This window comes from Triturus cristatus, chromosome 3_1 (genome assembly GCF_964204655.1).
Source record: "Triturus cristatus chromosome 3_1, aTriCri1.1, whole genome shotgun sequence".
NCBI lineage: Eukaryota > Metazoa > Chordata > Amphibia > Caudata > Salamandridae > Triturus > Triturus cristatus.
In genome coordinates, this window is record NC_140583.1 from 428,262,668 (window position 1) to 428,285,795 (window position 23,128).

Below are 23,128 nucleotides of genomic sequence, written 5' to 3' on the forward strand. Positions count from 1 at the left end.
TCTTCCACTGCGAGGTGTAACTCCGCCTCAAATACCGAGTCTCGGAGGGCCATCTCAGGAAACCTCCACTGCCCTACCCTATTCTCGGCTCCTGGGATACGAGCACGACTGCAGCATGATCTGAAAGGGTGTGTGGGAGAAGATTGATTATGTTTGACCAGGCTGTGACATTCAGAGTGAGAAGCCAGTAGTCTAGGCGCGTCTATGTGCGATGCTCGGCATAGTGAGTGGAAGCTGGCACATCTGAGTTTGCGTGGCGCCAGGCGTCTATCAGTTGGTGTGCATTAAGCAAATTAGTGAGAGTTTGCCTGGCCTTGGTGTCTGGCATGGTGGCTGGGGTTCAGTAATATATTGAGGTCACCCCCCCATGCAGATATGGTCGGTCTCCATTCTATCTATGCGGGACTGGAGATCCGCAACAAAGTCTGGGTCATCAGTGTTGGGTGCATAAACATTGACCAATAGGATCGTGTTCAGAAGGAGCCAGCCCTTGACCAGTAGGAATCTGCCCGCTTGGTCCGAGTACACCTCCACTGTTTTGAACGGTAGCCGTTTATCTATAAGCGTTGAGACACCCGTGCCTATGTGCCATAGCCAAAAAAGTGTCTATTTGCCCCTCAACTGGCCGCAAAGCTTGGAGACGTTTGTGGGGGTAGATGTGTCTCTTGTACAAGTGCAATATCCACCTGATGGCGCTGTAGATAATGTAGGACTTATTTACGCTTTCTTCTGTCATTAAGCCCTCATACATTCCAGGACATCAGGGTAATGTTCTCAGAGAGATAGGCTCTACGTGCCATCTAAGAGCCTGTAATGAATTCTATTTCGTGGGCCTATGGATACATTGTACATCATGATCATGCATCTGTAAAGTAAAAACAGTAATATTAACCTGAACCCCATCCCCCCCAATCCCCTCATTCTCAGCCTAGGAAAAAAAGCCCAAATCCCTGTAATAGTTTTGGACAAACGTTACTATCATCAAATATGAACATACCAAAAAAGTGTGCCAAAGCACTGGGTGGAGGAAACGCTTCGCCGTATCCCCGGTTATTGAAATATGCAGTGAAAAAGAGGATCAGCACGGCGATTGTCCTGAGTCTAACACATCAACTACTGAAAAAGTAAAGTGTATACATTCAATACTTATCAACTTGTTGCTATATAAAGTGTCCTTCAGCTGGCGGAGAACATTTCCACACTGGTGCCGGAGTCTGGCATTCGGGGAAAACGATCGGGCATGGGCGATTTTCTTCGTAGCCCGGTGTTTGCTCGAGTTCTGAGGAATTCTTGTACCTCCACCCGTGAATCAAAGATCCATGACCTGCCATCGACATTCACCTTAAGTCGCGCTGGATATAACATTCCATACTTTAGACCTGCCTTGCGTAGCGTGGGTTTGACCGCTGTGAATTTCCAACGGTCCTCTTGCACCATTGCGATGAAGTCAGGGTACAGGGAGATGGAGGAGCCCTGCCATTCTAGTGCCCCACGTTTCCGGGCCATCCGTAAGGCTGTATCTCCGTCCTTAAAGTTCAGAAGCCATACCATGATGGGGGGGTTAGGCCGGGGTCAGAGGGACCTGTGTGCTCTTTCAACTTCAAAGGTAGTAGTGAAGGATTCCTGTCCGAATAAATCACTTAAGAGACCCTCCACAAATCCCTCTAATCCCCCTGGTACTCGTTGACTCAGGCACTCCCATGATGCAAATGCTGTTACGTCTCCTCTCGTCTTACCTTCCATTCTGTCCAGACGCTTGGTAGCCTGAGCCGAGCCATCCTCCAGGTCCGAGATTCTGCCTTCGGCGTTGTCCAGCCTTTTGTCGTGATGATCTAGTCTGGCCTCATCCTGTCCAACCTTTTGTCGAGCGAGTCAAAGCGTGTGTCCAAGGCCTTAAAGCCTGCTTTGAGTTCGGCTAGGAGCGCATTGCTACCTTGTGTGGGGAGCTGTGGAGGGACGGTTGCAGCGTCTCCTCCTTCCACCATAGTAGTGCATGTTGAATCCGTCCCGCCACCTGCCTTTTGAAAAGTGAACTTCCTCTGCTTTGGATCCCCTTTGCCCAAGGCCTTTGGGAAGGGGCCTCAAGTGTGTGGTGGCACGATTGCCCCGGTGCATTTACGTCTTGCTGTTCGACAATTATGTCACTCAGGATACGGGCTGGTGTAGAAGAGAAAAACCTCCTGTTCACTGCAGTCTAGCAGGGTCGCCACCGGTGGAGTTGTAATACAGGTATCGGCGGTATATTCCGGTGACGGTGCCTCCCTGCATAGGGTGTGTCTCACTCTGGGCCCCGCAAATCTGGTTGTTCTGCAAGTATGCAGATAAAGTCAGCACGGGCCACGCCCACTGTAGATACCCCGATCACACTACACTTTGTGTGCACCGTGGAGGTCCCAAGGGTGGTGTAACTCCCACAGGTTTTGGGACGAGGGCTCTGAGCCATTTGGTATGGGCATTTGTGAATCTAGCAGGGCGGGTGGTCACCAGGTCTCTGCGTGCGTTCCCACTCCTCCATGACACCGAGGGCGCCGAGCGGGCCTACCTGCAGATTGCGGGACTGTCCAATGACTCCCGGTCACTCCTTGTCATCCGCACAGCTCGGGCTACGCGGTGAATCGGGAGTGTGCTGTGGTGCTGCCGCTTCCGTGGTCGAGTCAGGTAGCTGCCGTATCCCATGAGGCTCGACCTTGACACTCGACGGCGTCCGCGTGCCACTGAGCCCACGGCTCAGCCGTGTGTCGCAGGCCTCTCTGCGCACCTCGGGGATGTTGCGGTACCCAATGACGGTGATCGAGCAGAGTAATGTCGCCAGGTGCAGGAGTCCATGGAGCGTGTTGCCATGCTATTCCAGTTGTATGGTGTTGCGGCTAGCCGCCGGGATGGCCGTTTATTCCGGGGATATCGGCGAAGATGCGATACTAAGCGGCCATCTTCGTCCGCAGTTCAGCCAGGCTCCTCGAGCCTCGTCGTACTTTCGCAGAGTGCTCGTGACCTACCTATTCATCCATTTAGGTTTATGTCTTACTATATGTTTTGGGATGTAGAGAGTATTAGTTGGCTAGCGCCAGGAAACACTATGGGTAATAGTGCACTTTACAAACCAATAAATAAAAAGATTGTTTGCATCACACTTCATCTACTAAATCAACATTTCAACTCTCGTGTTATACAGATTGGGGGCTGAAGGGCTAAGTTAGAACTAGTGTATGGTGTAGGAAAGTAGGATCTTTCTGGCATAGATACTCCCACTTTTTGCCTGGTGTCAGTGTGTTTTGACTGTAGTTCACTGGGATCCTGCCAATCTGGACCCCAATGACAGTGCTCTCTCACCTCTATATTCTCTGGTAAGTACTTTGTACACCCCAAAATGGGTATACAGGGGTACCATTGTAAGCCCCTAATATATGGTACTGAGGTACTCCAGGTATCGGTACACTAGGGATCTCCTATGGACTGCAGCATGTAGTATGCAACTCATTGGAGCCCATGTAAACTGTGTCTGCTGAGCTGACATTGCAGTCTGCATGAAATGATGCTTGCACATTTCACTTTGGATATAAGGTTTCCCATATATTCCCGTCACTGCACTTTTAACCTATAAGTCACCCTTAAATAGGCCCTTAAGGCCAAGGGCAGGGTGCATGGCTCTAAGTGTGTGGGTACCCCTGCACGAGCAGAGATATCCCTACAAAACCCTGACTCCATTCTATGGGCTTTGTAAGAGTGGGACACACATTATAAGGTATGTAGTGGACACTGGCAAGTCGAAATGTCCAACTACATAATAGCTGCCCTGAACCTGATCATTTTTGGTTATCAAACATGTTGTAATCATTCCTCTACTCTGATTCCAGTGTTAGTTGCATGATACCGTGTTATGGGGGCTCCTTAGAAGACTCCTTAACACCTACCTGTGTAGCCTTACAGGGTCTGCCTGCCAACCCATGATGGTGCTGACACTTGACAGTGTTCTGCTCCGCTGCTGATCAGCCTAACTTGGGCAGGGGAAGCTGAACAAAGGATTTCCTGCGAAGGAGAGGTGTAACCACCTCGCCTTTAGAAATAGGTAGGATGGGGACACCACCAGACTGCATTTAAGGGCACATTTGGTGCCCTCCAAGTATAAACCAGTTTTGCCCAGTTCAGGAGCCTTTGGCTCCCACTATGGTGCAAAACCACACAAAGGAGAGGGGATTCCACCCCCTCTCCAGTTCCTCCCTAAGGAGGTGGCCAAAGCTCCTCCGTGTTGAATCTTGGGCCCTGTGAGCATCTGCCTGGCTGGGACAGCTGAGTAGCATCCCTGACCTCCTCTAATAGGTGAGCCACCAGAGAAGAGGTCCTTCCCCTTTTTAGGGTTACTTAGGGGCTCTCCTGCGATTGAGTCCTTAGATTTGTCCCGACACACAACTTCTAGATCCGACTGCCTTTTGTCTGATGACTGTCCAAAGACTTTTCTGTTGGTAGACACTGGAACTCTGCTGTTCTTCCAGCCAGGACCAAAGACAAGACTGTAACGGTGGGTTGATTCCTGCTGCATCTTCATCCCTGTGCTTCTTCAAAGTTCTGCAACTCCGTGGCCATGCATCCTCAGAGTCACCAAGGACTCAAGCCTGCATCCCAGCTAGAAGGAATCTATCTCTCTTTGAGTGAATGAGTCACTTCTCTGCACCCACAGGCACCTCTATGTTTCTTTAGGGTCCTTTGGGTAGGGTCCTAGAACTGTACAATTCCAACAGCGACTTACCCAGTGTTATCCTATAGAGTTTGACCTGGTGTAACCACTCTGCACCTGTGCGCCTTGGGGTTCCTGGCTACTCACCTTCGGTGGTTCTGTTTTTCCCCTGGGGTCCTCAATCCGAAGACCGGAGTCTTCATCCTGGGACCCACCCCCTCAGCTTTGGATGACTCCTGGTGGCCCGTTGCTCTAGAACACCCCTCCACCTCCCACCCTTGGAACACGCACGAAACCTCGGCATCATACTGGACTCCTTGCTCACTATGAACCGTCAGATCAACGGTTTCCTTATCATGCTTCCACACACTTTGGCTGCTTCGAAATACCGTCAGATGGATCCCCACCTAATCCAGAAAGACAGTCACCCACACACTCATCAACAGACTTGACTACTGCAATGCACTCTATGCCGGCATCACCCAAAAACTCCTCAGGAAACTACAAAGCGTTCCAAACGCCGCAGCAAGACTGGTCCTCAACATCCCCCGCGGCAGCCACTCCCCCGCGGCAGCCACATCACAGAACACCTGCAAGAAATCTACTGGCTCCCAGTCAACAAAAGAGTGACTTCCAAGCTCCTCTCACACACATACAAAGCCCTCCACGACTCAGGACCAGCATATCTGAACCACCGCCTTATTCCATGTACCCACCAGACACCTTCACTGCAGCCAACTGGCCCTGGCCATCATGCTACGGATCTGCATGACCAGGACCGGAGGAAGATCCTTCTCGTACCTCGCTGCCAGGACCTGGAACACCCTGCCTCTCCACCTCTGGCAATCCCCATCGCTGACCCAATTCAGGAAGCATCTCAAAACCTGGCTCTTCTTCTCAACCCTAGTGCCCAGACGGATCAGCAGCCCCCCCCCTCCATTCGCCCCCCCCCCCCTTTTAGCGAATTGAGACCCTCACAGGTGAGTAGTCATGCTATACAAACCCTGAATGATTGAATCTTTGGGTGTTAGTCCCATTTTGTTACGTACCTCACAATCCACTATTTTAGTATAATGTTTGACCCCCCAGTTGGGCCCTATGTGTTTTCCTATGCTATTTACCTCTTTCTTAAGTATTTCTTGTGTGCAACAGATATCTCCGGGTAGGAGATATACCAAGTTAGTGTCACCTGTGTGCAGTAATAAATACAAAGTATTTTTATACTCACCTGGTGTGGTCCTTTCTTGTGTAAAAAGCTTACTGACTAACTATAGTGGTGAATGCACTGGCTTTACAACCCTCCTGAATAAGCCTTAGCTCTTCTCTACAGCTACCCCTTGAGAGCTCTGGTTTTCAGCGACATAAACACCATCACTAAGGGTTGCCTCACCATAGATGGACACTATTTACTGAGCCATCCTCCTACAAAGGGAATGTAGAGGATGGCGTAACCAGATCAGCTAGGAAAAAACAGAACGGATTAGAAAATCGGATCTCCAGTAGAATTGTATATAACCCACTCATCATCATTCCATTGACAGATATTCAAATTCTCCACAGGAACCTGTGCAGTATCTATAGTTACTACCTGCTGCAGGTTTTGATGCCTAAGAACTATTCTTTATCATGATTTGCAAGTGTAGGATTGGAACTGTGGTTGGTGAGACCTTTATGTGTTTGCCTTCTATTTTCAGACTTAACCTGAAAGGCAGACCACATCAAATAACAACACAACATCAGGGAAGGACACTGCAGAAATCACTAGCAAAATTATTGGGACTTTGCAGTGACATATTTTGTGCTGTTTGCCATCTCTCTTAATTCACCTTCTTCCAGTGAGTGTTATGAAGTTAATGCATGCCCAGTTAAGGACATAAAAAGAACAATCCAAGAGTGCAAATGTTAATTCAGATAGGAAAGAATAAGGTTTCTACAGCCATTTATACCTTCAGAAGGAACTTTAGATGGTTAAAAAATCCAATGATGGAGCACATTTGCAACAGTTTTTATGTTGGAGCGAAGGGTTAATTTTTCCTGGGGAGGCAGACGCAGCAGCGATTAGGAAGGAACTGAAATCCAACACAGTCTGAATGAACTGGATTTTGACAAACCTTTTCAGAGGTTGTTTAGATGTGATTTGCATACCCACATTTGGGGTTACATTATATGTTAGACGAATTTTGGTCTAGAGATACCTTGTGGCCAGAAAAGGTTTCTGCCCAGTAGCTCACAAACAAATATGGCTCTTACAAGTTAATCCAACAGAATGGGGAATGCCAGTTAGTACCCAGGTTTTTCAGATGAACTTCCCTTAGAATCCCCCATTTTAGTGAGAATTAATGAACAAGTTACTTACCTTTGGTAACACTTTTTCTGGTAGAGACTATCTAACTGCAGATTCCTTACTTTAGAATATTCTCTAGATGTCAGAATGGATCTGGACAATCTTGAGCAGTCCCTCTGCCCAACTATAGTGATGTCGATTGGCTCAGTGTCGATGTTTTCAGCATCAGAAGTGATGCTGCTGTGTTCATTAATGTGCCACCGCACGCGCAGACTTTGGTTTCTTTCGTAAAAAACACAGAGCCACGTAAAAAACAATGTTGAACCAGCATACAGTGTCTAGTGAGATGTTTTAGGTGAAAAGCCTAGTTCTTATAGCAGACAGGACAGGAATCTGGGGCTATATAAAGTCTGTATCAGAAAAAGCATTACTGAAGGTAAGTAAGTCTGATAGATACCCAAGCAATAACTCCTCGTCGGAGGCTCTGCAAAGTGGCTTCAACCAAAATGTCCTAGAGGACCAAACAGGTGAAATACCCATCTCAACAGACCTGCCTGTCCAAGCAGTAGTGCTTCGTAAATGTGTGGAGTGACGCCCATGTAGCAGCTTGGCAGAATTCCAGGACAGGAACCCCGCATGCCAACACACTAGTAGTGGCATTTACCCTGGTGGAATGGAACTGCAAACCTTCAGGAGGCAACTTTTTAGATAATGCATAGCAGATCTCGGTGCAGAGTACAGACCATCAAGAGAGGGTCTTTTTCTGCACAGTTTGGCCCTTCCACGCTCCGGTGGACCCGATAAAGAGAGGACTGTCCACCCGATGATCTTTGGTGTGATCAAGGTAGAAAGAAGAAGCTCTCTTTGGGTCCAGGCGGTGGTCATCCTTAGAAGGATTAAATGGAGGGAATAATGTAGACAGTGTGACGCTCGGGCCGACTGAAAGGAGGTGACCTCCTTCGGCAGGATAAAAGCATGCGCCTGAATGATCAGTTTATCAGGGAACAGGCTGGTGCACGCATGGTGAACCAACAGAGCTTGAAACTCGCCAATGCAATGGCCGCTAGAAAAACAGTCTTGATGGCCAAGAGCTGCAGAGAACTGTCAAGGAGAAACTCAAAGGGAGAATACATGAGAAATCAGATGGCTATATTGAGGTCCAAGTGGGGCATCACGAAAGGGGTAGAAGGGAACAAATGTTACAAGACTTTCAGAAAATGGTGAGTTGAACAGGGAGGATTGATCCAGCTACTGCAGGAAAGTCGAAATAGCTGGCTGGTAACTCTTATCGGTGCCTAGGGAAGACCTTGCCAGGCTAAAGATAACACAAACAGCAACACCTCCGACAGAGATGCAGAAAGGGGGTCCACATGGCATAAGGAACACCAAGCCACAATTGCAGTCAGTCAGCCACCTATGCAGATCTGTTGCATCACTTTCAAAATCTGGACCAGATCAGAGAGATTCCTCTGGTGCTGTGGCTACTGGCGTTTCAGATCCCACTACAGGGTCTGCGCATGCCATCTGGCTTGCATCATCAGCAGGTTGCAGGAGGCCATCAATGCGGCAGCCTCACGGTCAGTCTCTCCAAAATACAGGACCATAGCTCGAATATACTGGACTCCCCCCTCTGGAGGATAGGTGTGGAAACTGCACTATATACAGAAAGATTTTGATGAAAGGGACCATCAGAGAAGGAGTCAGGTGTGACTTCAGAATGCTGATAGCTGATTCCAGCTAGTGCAAAAGGTTTGCCATAGTCTGGAGGTGGGTGAAGACTCCCTGGGGCGAGCACGCCTACAGCAACCAGTCGTCGAGGTAAGGGAAGACTGGAACAACCTCTGAAGATGTACTGAAGCAAACACTGCCATCACTTTTGTGAGCTCTTGAGGGCTAGAGGTAAGGCCAAAGATGAGAAAAGTGAACCAGAAATGCTCGTGGTCCACTGAGAACCACAGGTAATGCCTGCGTGCCTGCAGGGAAGTAGAAGATTGCGTACTGCAAGTTGGACACTACCATCCAGTCTCCAGGGTCTAGGGCAGATAGAACCCCAAGAGACAAGTGTGTTCACTGACCTCAAAGCCATGCTGGAGGATGAGAACATGCTCTTCCCCAAAGTATCCAGCCTCTTGGATTCCCTATCTGGTGGAGTGGAAGGTAAAGCACTCGGTTTGACCTTGGCTGTGGAGGCCTGTACTACGAGGCTCTCCTGGGAAGGATGCTGGAATAGGAAGGCTGGGTGAAGCAACTGAATCAAGATGTTGGTCTTGACATCGACCGTTGACAGTTGCAGGTCAAGGACCTCTGCTGTCCTTTGCGTCACTGTTGCAAAGGATGCCCTTTCCACCAAAATAGGGCCTGGCGGGATAGCATGCCAGTCTCAGGAGGTGTCCAAGCTACTGGCGTCTCGCCGCTCCTTGCACCAATTATATTTTTCTGGTCAGGGTCCTTCTCTCATTCTTCTTCATTGCCCCCATTCAGGTATAAAGGGGTGTGATTTGGAGTCAGAAAGTGTTATGGGAATCGCTGTTCAATGACACCCATGGGATCGGGGTCGGTGCTCTAAGGACTGGGGCCGTAATGGGTATAAGCACCAGTGGGGGCGTCAAGCTGAATCCAGGGGATTATCCAATGGGCCCGGCAGTTGTCATGTCAGAAGCGAACCTGCTCACCACTTCTTGGGCCCTGAAGGCATACCAGAGAGAATAAGTGGCTAAAGATGCAGCGCATGGTGTCATAAAAGCCTTTTAACTGGGTTGGCATCGTTCCAGCTGTGGGGAACTCGGGGTTGCGCAGAGCTGGTCCAGACACCGGCTCCGCTGTAGGAGTGTGGTAGCAGAACTTTGAAGCAGTACGTTAGGACAGGGAAGGCGAACAACACTTTGAATTCTGCTTGTGCTTATTGGACTTACTCAGCTTGTAAGAAGTCTTGAAGCTGGAAGACTATTGTATGTGGGAACTGGTCCGAGAACAATCCCGGGAATGGCACGAAGCCTTCTTCTGCTGCACCACCAGGAACCTTATTGCCGACTTGAGAATCACTTTGGGGTGCAATAAATTTTACTCAATGCAGGTCTTAGGGCGGTGACGCGACCTCAGGCATTAGAGATAGATCAAGTGGGGATCAGAGACAGACATCCGTCTGTGATATTACCTGCAAAGTTCAAACCCTAAAGGTTTAGCAGGGAATAGGTCCATTACACACTGGGGAGCAACTGCCCAGAAATAACAGACAAGAAAGATGGTAAAAAATTGACTGAGGTAGCTCTCTGGATCCGTCCTGTTGGCACGTAAAGAAAGGAACTGATGCCATCGCGCTTGGGTGGCGCATACATGGGCATCGCGACATCTCTTCTAACGTGGAGCCGATCTCAAAACTGCTCAAGGTTTTCCAGATCCAGGCTAAAATCTGAGGAATATTCTAAGGTGAGTAATCTGCGGTTAGAAATCTCTATCAGCGGTTTACATTTTCCAGCTGCTCTGAAGATTGCATGCTCTCCAAATGCCAAAGGAGGTTGTCATGCAGCAGGTTAGGGGCCCCAGCAGGTCTACTAATGCAGCCCAAGCTTAAAGCAATTTTAGCAGCTGAATTTTCCTGGGGTTTTCCAAAATGGGAATATGGCTGCGTCCATTTACAAGATGGGCCTGGGTGGCAAAAAGGCTGGCAAGTGTGTGAAAAACAACCAACTATCTCATATGTCGATAGGGTGAAGGAGAAGGAATATCTACACCAGGAAAAACATTTGGCAGGTAGAGAGGAAAAGAAGCTTGCAGTTAAATTCCATGGTCCAAACATAACAGTACTCCTCAGCCACACCACGTTCAACACTGTGAGAATTCAACTGATTTTGAGCCATCTATTTTGGACAGAGGATAGGCCTTAATAGCTTTCTTAGTATCTAAAACGTGTTCACAAAGAAAAAATATGACTGATTCAGAAGGTAGTTATATGAAAAAACACTATCCTATACTGCATTGAACACAAGTGTTTAAACTGTTAAAATTCCAATGTCTGATAAATAAACACAGTACTCACCCTTCATGCTTTCCGTCATCCTTTAAAAGTTGTTGCAGGCAGATCAAATAGTATTTACGCATTTTTCTAGCTGTCTCCTGGCGCTCTCTTAATACCTCTGCTTTGAGCATTTCAGCAGCTCTCTCTCTACTCTCTTGGATATAACGAAGCATATCATCTACATATGTAAGAAAGAAAAGAACACATCAATTACAAGAATTGTTTTTTCTTCAAACACATTCACCGTAGGTCTTTACAAAATTAATACTTCAAATGCAAAAGAGACTTAAAAATACAAAGACTAACAGAAAACTTTGGAACAAGGGTGAACAATTCAAAATAAAATTGCGGAATCTGCAGTTTAAGAGAGTATACATCAGACATCAGAAAATTGCAAACGTAAGTAACTTGCGCTTCTAAAGGATACTTCTAACTGCAGATTCCTCACTTTTTGAAGCAATAACAAAGTGCTGTCCTCCCAATGTTGGTGTGTCTCAGGACTCTGCTTTTCGCTAGGAAGTCCTGCAAGATCGCGCATTTACAAGTTACTTCCCTACAAACCTGAGAGTCCATACAGTAATATCTGGAGGAGATACTGGCAGACACCAATATTACAACTGCCAGATATCCAACACCAGATCCCTCCCCTTTACCCCACGCTTAAGAGATATACATGTAGAAACTAAGGGCCTCATTAGAATCTAACTGGTGTAAGCCCCTCTTCCTTGAAAGATGGGGCAGAAAGAACATGATTGGGAACATGATCTATGGAACTGTATGAAATTGTGACACCACTTTCAGCAGAAAGGATGCTTTATTGAACCAACTTGTCAGAGGTAAAGTTGGCATAAGGAGGCTGAGCAGATAATGCCTGCAACTCACTGATGGGTAAGTGAGAGTGATGAGAAAAACCATAATGAGGGTCGGAAGTCTGAAGGAGAATTCACAAAGGCACAAATTGGGCACACATCAAAAAGGTAATTGACTGTATCCTGGCTGGCATCTGCTGTATGAGCAAAAGAAGCCCGAAAGTACTCGGGACTGAGGACAAGATTTTGCTCGCCATGTCCCAAAGTGCATGTGTATAGCAGCCCAAGAGGGAAACAGTTTTCAACGAATGAAGGGTCACAAACCCTTTGCTAGCGCATCATTCCTACTGGTTTTCCTATTAGGAGAAGCAATAGCGAAAGCATTAGGGTTAGCCTTTCTCACTGAAGCACAAATGACAAGATTCTCTGAAGTGCGGTATGAACAGAAGGATGGGTCTCCAAGATTAAGCCTGTGGAGCCGAGCAATAGGGCGGCTCACAGGTAGTGCTGAGCACGGTTTGGATCAAGCAGCCATAATTTTCTCAGTTAAAGACTTTTTAAATGGTAGCGTGGGATCCACTCTTGACATCCCAGGCAGCAAAACGTCAGTCAATAATGGTGCCTTGTTGTCAACTGTGAGCAACTGTAAATCCAAGCATTCTGCAGCTCCGTGGACAAGCGCCACAAAGGATACACTCCTAAATAGTAGGAATCTATAGGAAATCATATTCATTTCAGGTAAGTCTAACCCATTACCATTCTGGAGGTTGCTGTAGAAACCAGAATCAGTATAATGATGTGGAGTCAATAGTCCGCCTTCTCATCAACTTCGTTATGGGGAACCCATTAGGAGTGTGAATCGCATTAAAGTTTGAACCAGAAATGCATTTAACATTTGATAAAACTGGCATTGAGGCAAGGAAACAGTAGGGGGACTGATCTAAGGTTACAAGTAGTTATCTCATAGTGCAACATTGGTTTATATCTGGCTGGGTGATGTGGGTCTGGCTGAGCACGAACAGGGCCTTTTGGCACCAGAAAATGGCCTGCTGGCAGCAGCCCAAAACAGAAGACAAATGGGTCCGTGGGGCCTAAAGTTATGACAGAGGGACCAATAACCATCCAGAATAACTGCAGCATTGCCCCCCTTAAAGGCCTCAATTTGTTGTGGAGTAGACGATGGCCCAGGAAATTCGGAGAAAACAGGAGACAAATCAGGTCAGAGTAGGACGATGCTGTCCAAGTTGGAGTTGGAGCTGGATCCTTTGAATGCTGACAGTGTGATTTTTCCTTGGAGTGGGAACGGCAGGAAGGAGTCAAACCCTTTCCTCAAGGCTCATTTTTGTACCTCCCTCATGGTCACCCTCATGGTCACACCATAGGAGAGAGACCATGATGAGCTCCTCATGTTCAGCAATGCAGAGCTTGACTTCACGATGCCCTGATGGTCTTCGAATGCATCAGGGAGCATTTGGGCACAGGCTTCCAGGCGTGTTTGCAGCCAAGCCGCTAAAGCCTGCCATTGTGAGGGTCTGTGACCAACATCTGTTTCAGACAGGCACAGCACCGTTTAAACACTGTAGTCTTGGGGGGAGACATCCATGCACATGGTCATGATATAATTTTGACAAAAAGAAAAATGTTAGGAGCAGAGTTCAGCTATTCCCAGCATAAAGGCAAGGAAAAAGAGGAACTGACAACACGGTGCAAGGGTGGAGCCTATATGTGGTGGCTCCTAACTTCATAAAGTTGAAAGAGATGCCGCTACCAATCAGCGAACTGGACCAGGGGCAGAAAACAAATCCCGGATTCAGTCTGGCGCAAGGGAGGATTCAAAAGTTAAGGAACCTGCAGATAGAAGTATCCATCAGAAGGAAAAAATATGTGAGGAAAGTTCTACAATAAATCACAAAGCCAAAGACGGAGGCAGAGAAAATGACAGGCAACATATCAACGTAAGTGTACAACAACCCTACTCGATCACCTTAATCATGAATAATGCTTCTAACACTTAGACATTAGGCCTAATGCAAACAGAGTAGTACCTCAGACTCGGAATGCTATATGGAAGGTATGTTGTAACTCCATTTTATTTGATTTATATAACGCTGGCTAGACCCAGAGGTATCAGTGCGCTTTACAAGAGGATCAGCAAGTTACAGGTTACATCAATTAAATCAAATAATCACGGAAGGGGTAGTAGGGGGATGGAAGGAAACAATGGGGAAACGAGGAAAACAATGTCAGATGACCGGCTGGGTAGGTGACGGCCGAGGGGGTGAACCCAGGGCCAGACTCCTCTATAGCTGCATATGACAGCTCTACCGGGCATCGGCTAAGGTGGCTCATTCACCGAGGTAAGTACAAACAGTTTTGGTATCCGCCCAGGGGGCATCATCAAAGGTTCATCGAAAGTTCCATCAAAGTTCCACCGGGCAAGGGCCCTGTTGATCCGGCTCCGTGGTGTACAATGTTCAAGGTTTCAGAGGATCAGAGAGTTACAGGTTACATCAATTAAATCAAAGAATCACGGAGAGAGGAGGGAGGAGGAGGGGGAGGGAAGGAAACACAACGGGGAAACGAGGAAAACAATGTCAGATGACCGGCTGGGTAGGTGACGACCGAGGGGGTGAAACCAGGGCCAGACTCCTCTACAGCTGCATATGACAGCTCCACCAGGCATCAGCCAGGGTTGCTCGTGCACCGAGGTAAGTACAGACAGTTTCGGTATCTGCCCAGGGGACATCGTCAAAAGTCCATCGAAAGTTCCATCAAAGTTCCACCAGGCATGGACCCTGATGATCCGGCTCAGTAGTGTGCACAATGTTCAAGGTTTCAGTCTGGGAGCATCGTCATAGATCAATTGGCAGCACCCATCCCGGAGTGACTGGGAAGCAAAGACAAACTGTAGGGTTGATACGCACTTGATAGCAATGCTTCCAGGGGACAGGCCAGGACAGCCATTTTAAGGTCAGACATATAGAATGTATATGGCTGGGGTTGTAGAGCACTCACCTGTTGCCCTAAGCAATTCTCTCGGTGTGAGTGAGGCTGTCGTAGGACTAAGTGTAAAAGCAGTCCCATTGCAAGTCTTTTGCGCTGTGGAAACCTTGATGTGAGCAATGAAATCTCGCTCTGGGCACCGTTTTAGGGACAGGCACAGACCTTGCCTGGCCCACCTTCAAGCAACTCTGCCACAATTTTCTGCCATTTTGGGGACAGGCGGGGCGGGAGTGGATCCTCCCCCCGTCCATCTGGTGCCTCGTGTGACCCCCCCGACTCCCCTCAAAGCCTCCCCTTTGCCGGCGCGGAGACCATTTTGTCTATATTCCTTATCCTAAGTTAGAAGGTGCTTCCTTATATCAGGACAAGTGAATATTTAGTTTTTTTGTTAATTTAAAGTAACAATACTATGGTGTTAACTTACAGAATTTGAACCGTACTCTTCTAGTTTATCTCAAACAGGAATAGAGACACTATCACAGATTTTACCAAGCCTCCTGCCGCGCCCAGTAACATCACCCCCTCACAAGACCTTTGCAACAAGCTCTCGGAATTCTGTAACAAAATCACCTCCATAAGCACCAACTTTAACCCGTTGAAACTCAACTTCCCATCACGGCGATGAACGAACCCTGGCCTCCTGGCCTGCAGTCTCCACTGTTGAAATTGCTGCTACAATGAAGACCATCCACCTGGGGACTCCATCTGACCCTTGACCCCACCATGCCTTTACCAAAGGACTCCTACGAATCAGTGAAGAACTAACGCCCATTCTCAATGCCTCCACTGATGCAGCCAAATTCCCGTACACCTGGAAGCATGCCACCCTCAGGTCTCTGCTCAAGAAACCATTTGCTGAAACAGCCACGCTTTGCAACTACAGACCCATCTCCCTCCTACAATACCTGGCAAAGGTCCTAGAGAAACTATTCAACCGAAGCCACATTGACTACCACAGCAATCACCTGCCACCTGCCACGCAGTTTGGTTCAGGACCAACTATAGTACAGAAACAGCACTCACTGCTGCCACAGACGACATACGGAGGATGATTCTTGACAGCAGACCTCATTCTTCTGGACCGCTCTGCAGCAAATAACACCATCTCACACCCCAACCTCATCAGGCAGCCTGCACAAGATTGGTATCTTAGGACCTGCTCTCTGCTGGATCTGCTCCTTCTTAACGGATAGAGCACAAGCTGTCAGCCTGCCACCTTACTCCTCAGTAGCCTGCAAACTCATCTGAAGAGTCCCTCAAGGTTCATCACTCAGTCGCACCCTCTCCAATGCATACATGATCCCTCTGCCTAATACCATCAGCACACATGACATCAACATCCTCGCTTATGCACACAACCCATTCTCTACCTCTCAGAAAAGACGCCCAACAAACACCATCCGAATGACCGAAGTTGGTAACTGTCTCAAACTTAACATGGACAAAACACAAGTAGTGATTCTTGGCAACACCACCACTCCATGGGATTCTCAACTGGTGGCCGGCCAAACTCACACTCAGATCCACACCAGGAATCTTGGAATATTCACTGACAGTGGAATGTTAATGACTGCACAAGTCAACGCTGTCACTGCATCCTGCTTCCACACCCTGAAGATGCTCAGGAAGATCTTCAAATGGCTTCAAAGCAACACAAGAAAAACTGTCACTCTTGTCCTAGTCACCAGCAAGTTGGACTATGGGAGCACCCTCTCCTTCAGAATCATCAAGCAACTCATTAGAAGACTACAGACCATCCAGAACTCAGCAGCCAGCCTCATCCGCAACCTCTGACAATTAACTCGCATTACACCACACGTCAGGGAACTACACTGGCTTCCAAAACACAGACAAGCTCAATTCAAACGCCTCACACATACATTTAAGGCACTCCACAACTCAGTCTACACCTACCTGAACAGTTGAATCTCCTTCTAGCAACCACCCAGACAGCTCTTGAATTCCGCAAGAAGCTGAAGACCTGGCTTTTCAATTATCCATCCTAGGCTAGGCACACACACCTACTCAGCGCCAGTATTTCCTCACAGGTGAATGTGAACTTTACAAATACACATAATAATATTGTTGGCTACTTTAGAAGTTTTTTGAATACTTGAATTTGTGATGCTAGAAAATCCCAGAAGCTTCCTTTAGCCTTTATGGATGTATTTCATCTTGGGCAGCAATACAGGAAAGGGTTGTGGCTAATAGGAAATGATTTTATGGCAAGGCACGGAGGCCAATATTATGCACATCTCTTTAATTGCTAACTCACAGCATAAAATACCAAACAATTAAAAAGAACTTAGAACTGTGAAAATAACATTTTAAAGTCTATTTCACCCTGTGTGAGGCAGCCATCTTCCTTCTTTGTTGCTGCTCACAGCCAAGATAATTTATTTTATGCACTTGCCTTTTACTGTCTTTACTGCTGGCGCGATCTTTGTACATGAAAAAAGGGGGGGGGGGGGGGAGATGGAGTGCCTCACTCGTCTGTGTTCTTGATATGCCGGGGGTTCTATAGGTTCGCTTATTTAATGATTTTTTTCTTATTTTCTGTTACTTTCTTATCGTCGCTGGGTTGATGTTGGCATATTAGTTTAAATCACTTGAGCGTATGACTTGATTTGTAAATTGTTTATTTATTAGCTTAGGACCCTTTGTATCTAGTTTGCTACTTAAACCGGTCTTTGCCGTGATTTAGTTCCGACAACGTTGAAAGCGTGAGTGCAGACTCATTTCAGAACCGCACACTCAGCCATTTCAAATGTAATGCAAGCGCGAGAGGATCGCGCTCGTGAGTCATTTAAAAATCTCAAAAGGTTGGCAGCGCGAGCGTAGTACTCGCGCTCCAATCCTCAGATTAGATTGCGAGCACAAGAGTTTTTTTAACCTCGCGCTCAAAACTTAAATAATGAAGATATCCTTTCAGGACACGAACGCGAGAGTATCGCGAGCGTAGCGCTCGCGCTAGTTAAGGTTTTATATTATTATTCGCTATACATTCAGGCAAATAATTATTGAAAGAGAGTTTTCTCTTACCTGATCTTCACCTTAGGCTGCTGCCTTCTGGCCACCGTACCTGCAGGCCATCTTTGATTGGTCTGTTGTTATTTACAAGCATTAACTTCAAAGCAGACATATGTTGGGATACATGGGAGCTTGAATTACTGTTTCCTCTTCTGTTCTTGACTCAGTATTTAGCTTTATCTGTAGTTTGGATTTGGTGAGGTTTGTAGAGGACTGTTGGGTTATATTAGTAAGAGATATAGGGGAGACTGCTGAGTTTTCTTGTGATTGAATTATTAATATAGGATAGATTGACCATTTTAATTGGAAAATTATTTAATATGGAGGATAATAGTTTGACTGGATCTGGAATGGAAGACAAGGTTCAGGAATGCGTAGATAAAGCAGTTTCTGCCTTAGAATCCCAGTTGGGTAAAAAACTGGAGGATTGTATGGAGAAGTAAGAAGGGAGATTAGCTGGAAAGCATAGTGAAGAACAATACTGGTCTGTTGAAGAGGTTGTTAGAATCACCTCGTCTACTGGTGGAGCTAGAAAGGTCACCCAGAAGAGAAAACATATCGAAAAAGAGAGGGTTTCTAAATTTAAGGAGGCCTTTAAACAGAAAGGCTTTGGAAGGACAACTCTAAAGGAGTTCAATGAAAAGGCTATAAAGGCCACAAAAAGGGAGCGCAGGGCTGTTGCCTGTGATGAATCTTCCAGTAGTGGAGATATAATAATTTCATGCTCCTCAGATTTTGATTCATCAGAGGATGAGTCTAAGAATAAGAGAGTTTAGAAGGAGAGGAGTGACAAACTAGTTTTGGATCACGTTTTGGATCCTTTGGGTGACATTATGTTTGACTACAGCACTATTCAACACCCTCTCTCTCCACAGTGGGTCCCGTCTAAACATGTTGCTCAGTATGTTGAGTATTGGATAAGGAGAGAGATGCCAAAAGATGTTAGGACAAAACTCAGTTCGAAGTGTCCAAGACCCTCCCTCTCTAATAAGGTGGCGTATTCACCCCAACTTGGTGGCAAGAGGCTTACTTTCTTGAATACATTTGGAACGGACCCGAGAAGGGGTCTAGATAAAGGGCTGAAAGGGTGTCCGGACAGCCTGCTTGATGCATTTGGGCCTTTGAACAAGATTTTTGACCTCTGTGAAGAGGCTTATCTTCAGGAAACTGCTATTGACAGCCTTGAGTTAAGACAGTGGATTTAGAGAGCAGTCTGTTTATTGGGGAACACTAATGCGTCTCTTTGTATTGAGCGTAGGAGAAGCCTACTCATGAAAATCGACCAGAAGTTGGCTGAGCTGGCTGGGGAAGAGTCAGGTTTGGAAGTAAACGGTTTGTTGTTTGGCGAGGAATTTGTGAGAGAAATGGCTCACTGTGCCGGGGCACTTAATTCGATACAGAAGGTCCAGAAGGACATAAAGGTTTTTGGTTGGGCCGGGAGAATGCGGGGTCGATTCCCTGGCCTAGGCACTGGAATCTCACAGAGTTCCTTCTCCCGTGGGTACAGACCTAGATCCTTTCAAGCAGGATACTATGCAAAAGGGTTCTACCCTCAAAGGCAGAGAGGAAGAGAATGAATTAGAGGAGAAAGAAGGACAAGGAACCAAGGTATGTTTGCAAAACTACCTTTTGTCTATTCAAGTAAAATTGGGTGTCCGACTCGCCCTTTTTAAAGACAGATGGAGGGAGATTCCTTCCAATCCTTGGGTGTTACAAATGGTAAGTGGTTATCGAATAGATTTTGTGGAGACTCCGTTTCAGGTGATGCGTCCTCCCCCTTAAGGTTTTCAAAAGAGGAAGAAGAGTTGGTAGACCTGGTTTTGGAATTGGAGAAAAAAGGTGCCATAGAGATTGCTTCAGATTCATTGCTAGGTTTTCTAAGCAATATTTTTTTGGTGCCGAAAAGGGACAAGGGTATGATACCGGTCATAAATCTGAAAGATTTGAACGGATGGGTGGAATACAACCACTTCAAGATGGAAGGTATTCATATGTTGAGGGACATTTTAAGAAAAGGGGACTGGTTGACCCGTTTGGACCTAAAGGACGCATATTTGACCGTCCCAGTTTGCGAGGATCGGGGATCTTTTAAAGTTCAAATGGAAGGGAACCATGTGGAGATTCAAAAGCCTCCCATTCGGTTTAACATCAGCACCTTGGTGCTTTACAAATGTAATGAGACCGATAGTGGCTTGGCTGCGGATGAGGGGGTGTCAGGTTAATCATCTATTTAGACGATATCCTGATTATGGCAGAAAGCAAAGAGTTCGCTCACGAGCACAGCACCTTGGCGGTTCGTGTGATAGAGGACTTGGGATTTGTTGTAAACAGAAAGATGTCCTGTTTGGAGCCAAGTCAGGAGACGGTTTTCTTGGGTTTTCAGATCTTGACGTTGGATTGTGTGTTGGGGTTACTGATGGAGAAGGAAAAGAAAAGTTAAAAGGAGATAAAGAGAATGTTAGCATGCGAGTGGGTAACATTGAGGGAGATAGCTAGAGTTCTGGGTCTTCTTTCAGCCACCATTCATGTTATCTTCCCTGGCCCCTTACATTATTGTGCAATCCAAAGATTGAAAACACTCTATTTGCACAAAGGGGTGAGATACTCTCAGCGGGTTCAGCTGGATTTGGAGACAAGAGAGGAGTTAAGGTGGTGGTTGTAAAACCTAGAGGCTTGAAATGGAAGGACGATTTTTGGTGTGAACCCGGATGTAGTAATAGAATCAGATGTCAGTTTGCAGGGATGGAGAGTGAGATGTGGCTCTCTGGAAACTGGTGGGAGATGGACTGGTCAGGAGAAGGAAATGCACATCAATTATCTAGAGTTGATGGCGGGCTATTTTGTGATAAATAGTTTTGTCAAAGAGCAGTCGAAATGTTGCGTTCTCTTAATGATGGACAACATTTCGGGTGTGAGACATGTAAACAAACTAGGGGGACCTCGTTCAAAGGCTCTAGCAGATTTGACAAAGGAGTTTTGGCATTATTGTCTGAGCAGAAACATTATGATTCTAGCTCAATATCTTCCGGGAGTACACAATTCAGTGGCAGACTGGAATTCGAGACAGTTGATGGATTTCAGCGATTGGAGGATGAAGAGGAAAATGTTCGTTGCTTTAGACAAGAGATGGGGTCCTCTAACAATAGACTTGTCTGCAAGCAGGGTGAATGCCCCGGATCCAGCAGCCGAAGCACTAGATGCTTTTCTGCAGGTCTGGGGAATGTATCGTTATTACGCTTTTCCCCCCTTTGCAGTAATTCAAAGGGTGCTTCTAAAAGTAAAAAAGGAGAGAGGTGAGTTAGTGCTAGTAGCTCCATTATGGACTTCACAAGTTTGGTTTCCAGACATTCTGGAAAGGCTGATTGCCGACCCAGTTCTTCTTCCTCTCGTCCCAGAGTTGTTGACGAACCCGTCGGGGGAGGTTCACGAGTTGGTTCTTTAAGGTCATTTAAGTCTGATGGCTTGGTTGGTTTCGGGAGAGCCTGGCAGGTGTCGGGATTATCATTGGAAGCTTCGAAACTCATTAATGAGTCGTGGGCACCTGGGACTTCAAAAGTATACAAGTTGGCCTGGAAAAGATGGTTTTGTTGGTGTTCTGCACGAGGTTTGGATCCCGTTTCAGCACCTGTGGTAGAGGTGGTAAACTATTTGATAGAATGTTTCCAGGAAGAGAAATCTTACAGTGCAGTTAACATTGATAGGTCTGCCATTTCGGCTGGCAATGATTTAGTAGACAGTTTGCCAGTCGGACAACATGATGTGTTCAAGAGATTGTTAAGTGTGCACGTTTAAAGGCACCGCCAAGAGCGAAATATTCTTCCCTATGGGATGTTGATCAAGTCCTTAAGGAGTTACTGTCTTGGAGCGAAAATGAGTTTTTAAACTACAGGGATCTTTCAGTGAAGTTGGTTATGCTGTTATGTTTGATTTCTTTTAGAAGAGTTTCTGATGTTAGAGCTCTGAAGATTTCAGGTCGAAACTTTAAACCAGAAGGGGTTTGTTTCAATGTCTCTAAAAGGACCAAAACTATGTCTCAAACTATTTTTTATCCTTATTTGGATGAATGCAGGAAGCTGTGTGCAGTTAGATGTTTACGTGAGTATGAGGGAAAAACTGAGTGTTTGAGATGCGGTGTGGGTTCACAATTAATAATATCTTACAGAACTCCGCATAAAGCGGTGTCTGCTCCTACCTTGGCCCGATGGGTCAGGGAGATCATGAAAAGAGCAGGCATAGATTTATCTAAATTTGGAGCGCATTCCGCTAGGGGGGCTATGGTCTCTAAGGTCCTCATTTTGGGGGGTGGTTTGCATGGCATTTTAGCTGCAGCAGATTGGTCATCAGATTCTGTATTTAAGAAATCTTATTTTACGCCTGTGGTGTCTGCTGTTGGGAATATTATGGCAAGGCTTTAAACATGCATAATATTGGCCTCTGTGCCTTGCCATAAAATTCAGATTTTCCACAGTTAGGGTGGGTAGAAAATCATGATTTTATTAAGGACACAGACACTGATATCATCCCTCCCTGTTTATTGCCAGCCCATTAATTATTTGTTTATGATTCTTTTTAGGAGGAGACTTCAAGAAGTAACTGGCAGAAATGGATTTTTGGATCTTATATGTTTTGGACATTTATGGATTCTTCTTTTAATTAGATTAAATTCACAATTCGGTGTGGCGGAGAGTTTGCAGTACAAAAGAAGGAAGATGGCTGCCTCACACAGGATGAAATAGACTTTATAATGTTTTTTTCAAAATTGTAAATTCTTTTTAATTGTTTGGTAGTTGCTGCTGTGAGTTAGCAATTAAAGAGATATGCATAATATCAGCCTTGGTGTCTTTAATAAAATCATTATTTTCTACCCACCCTAACTGTGGAAAATATGAATTTTCCTTGAATACATTTTGTTGTTCTTTTTAGGAAGGATCTTTTGGTCCTTAAAAAAGTCAAACTAAATGCTTTTGCTACTTGAATGTCTGTACACTCAAGGATCTGATCAGTTTTTATCCCAATCTTGAATCAAACATTATACATGACACAAGAATGACTGCTTGTAAACTAATAAAATATGAAAATAATAATATTGCACTATTCAAATTACCTTATGAATTGAATAACTAGAACTATGGGATGGCTGTATGGTAACTAGTTCACAGTTTTATTCTCTTGTAATGGCGAATACTTCTGTTCCTCAAATAGTGCTTGTACTGCAAGTAGGATGTGAAATGTTCAGAAGAGAGCAGTTACTGCATGACCTATATGTGGTTGCCAATGGAAAGTGGATGCAATGACCTTTTATAGGTGCATGGAGT

At 46.1% G+C, this 23,128-nt stretch overlaps 1 protein-coding gene across 2 annotated transcripts in view; it reads right to left on the bottom strand.

Moving 5' to 3' along the window:
- Positions 1-23,128, bottom strand: part of CEP152 (centrosomal protein 152) — a 725,831-nt gene that overhangs the window by 50,413 nt on the left and 652,290 nt on the right. For both annotated transcript variants that reach the window (XM_085644215.1, XM_085644214.1), the window contains exon 26: positions 10,993-11,149. In XM_085644215.1, coding sequence (XP_085500341.1) covers positions 10,993-11,149 — 157 coding nt within the window. The remainder of the gene's footprint in view (positions 1-10,992; positions 11,150-23,128) is intronic.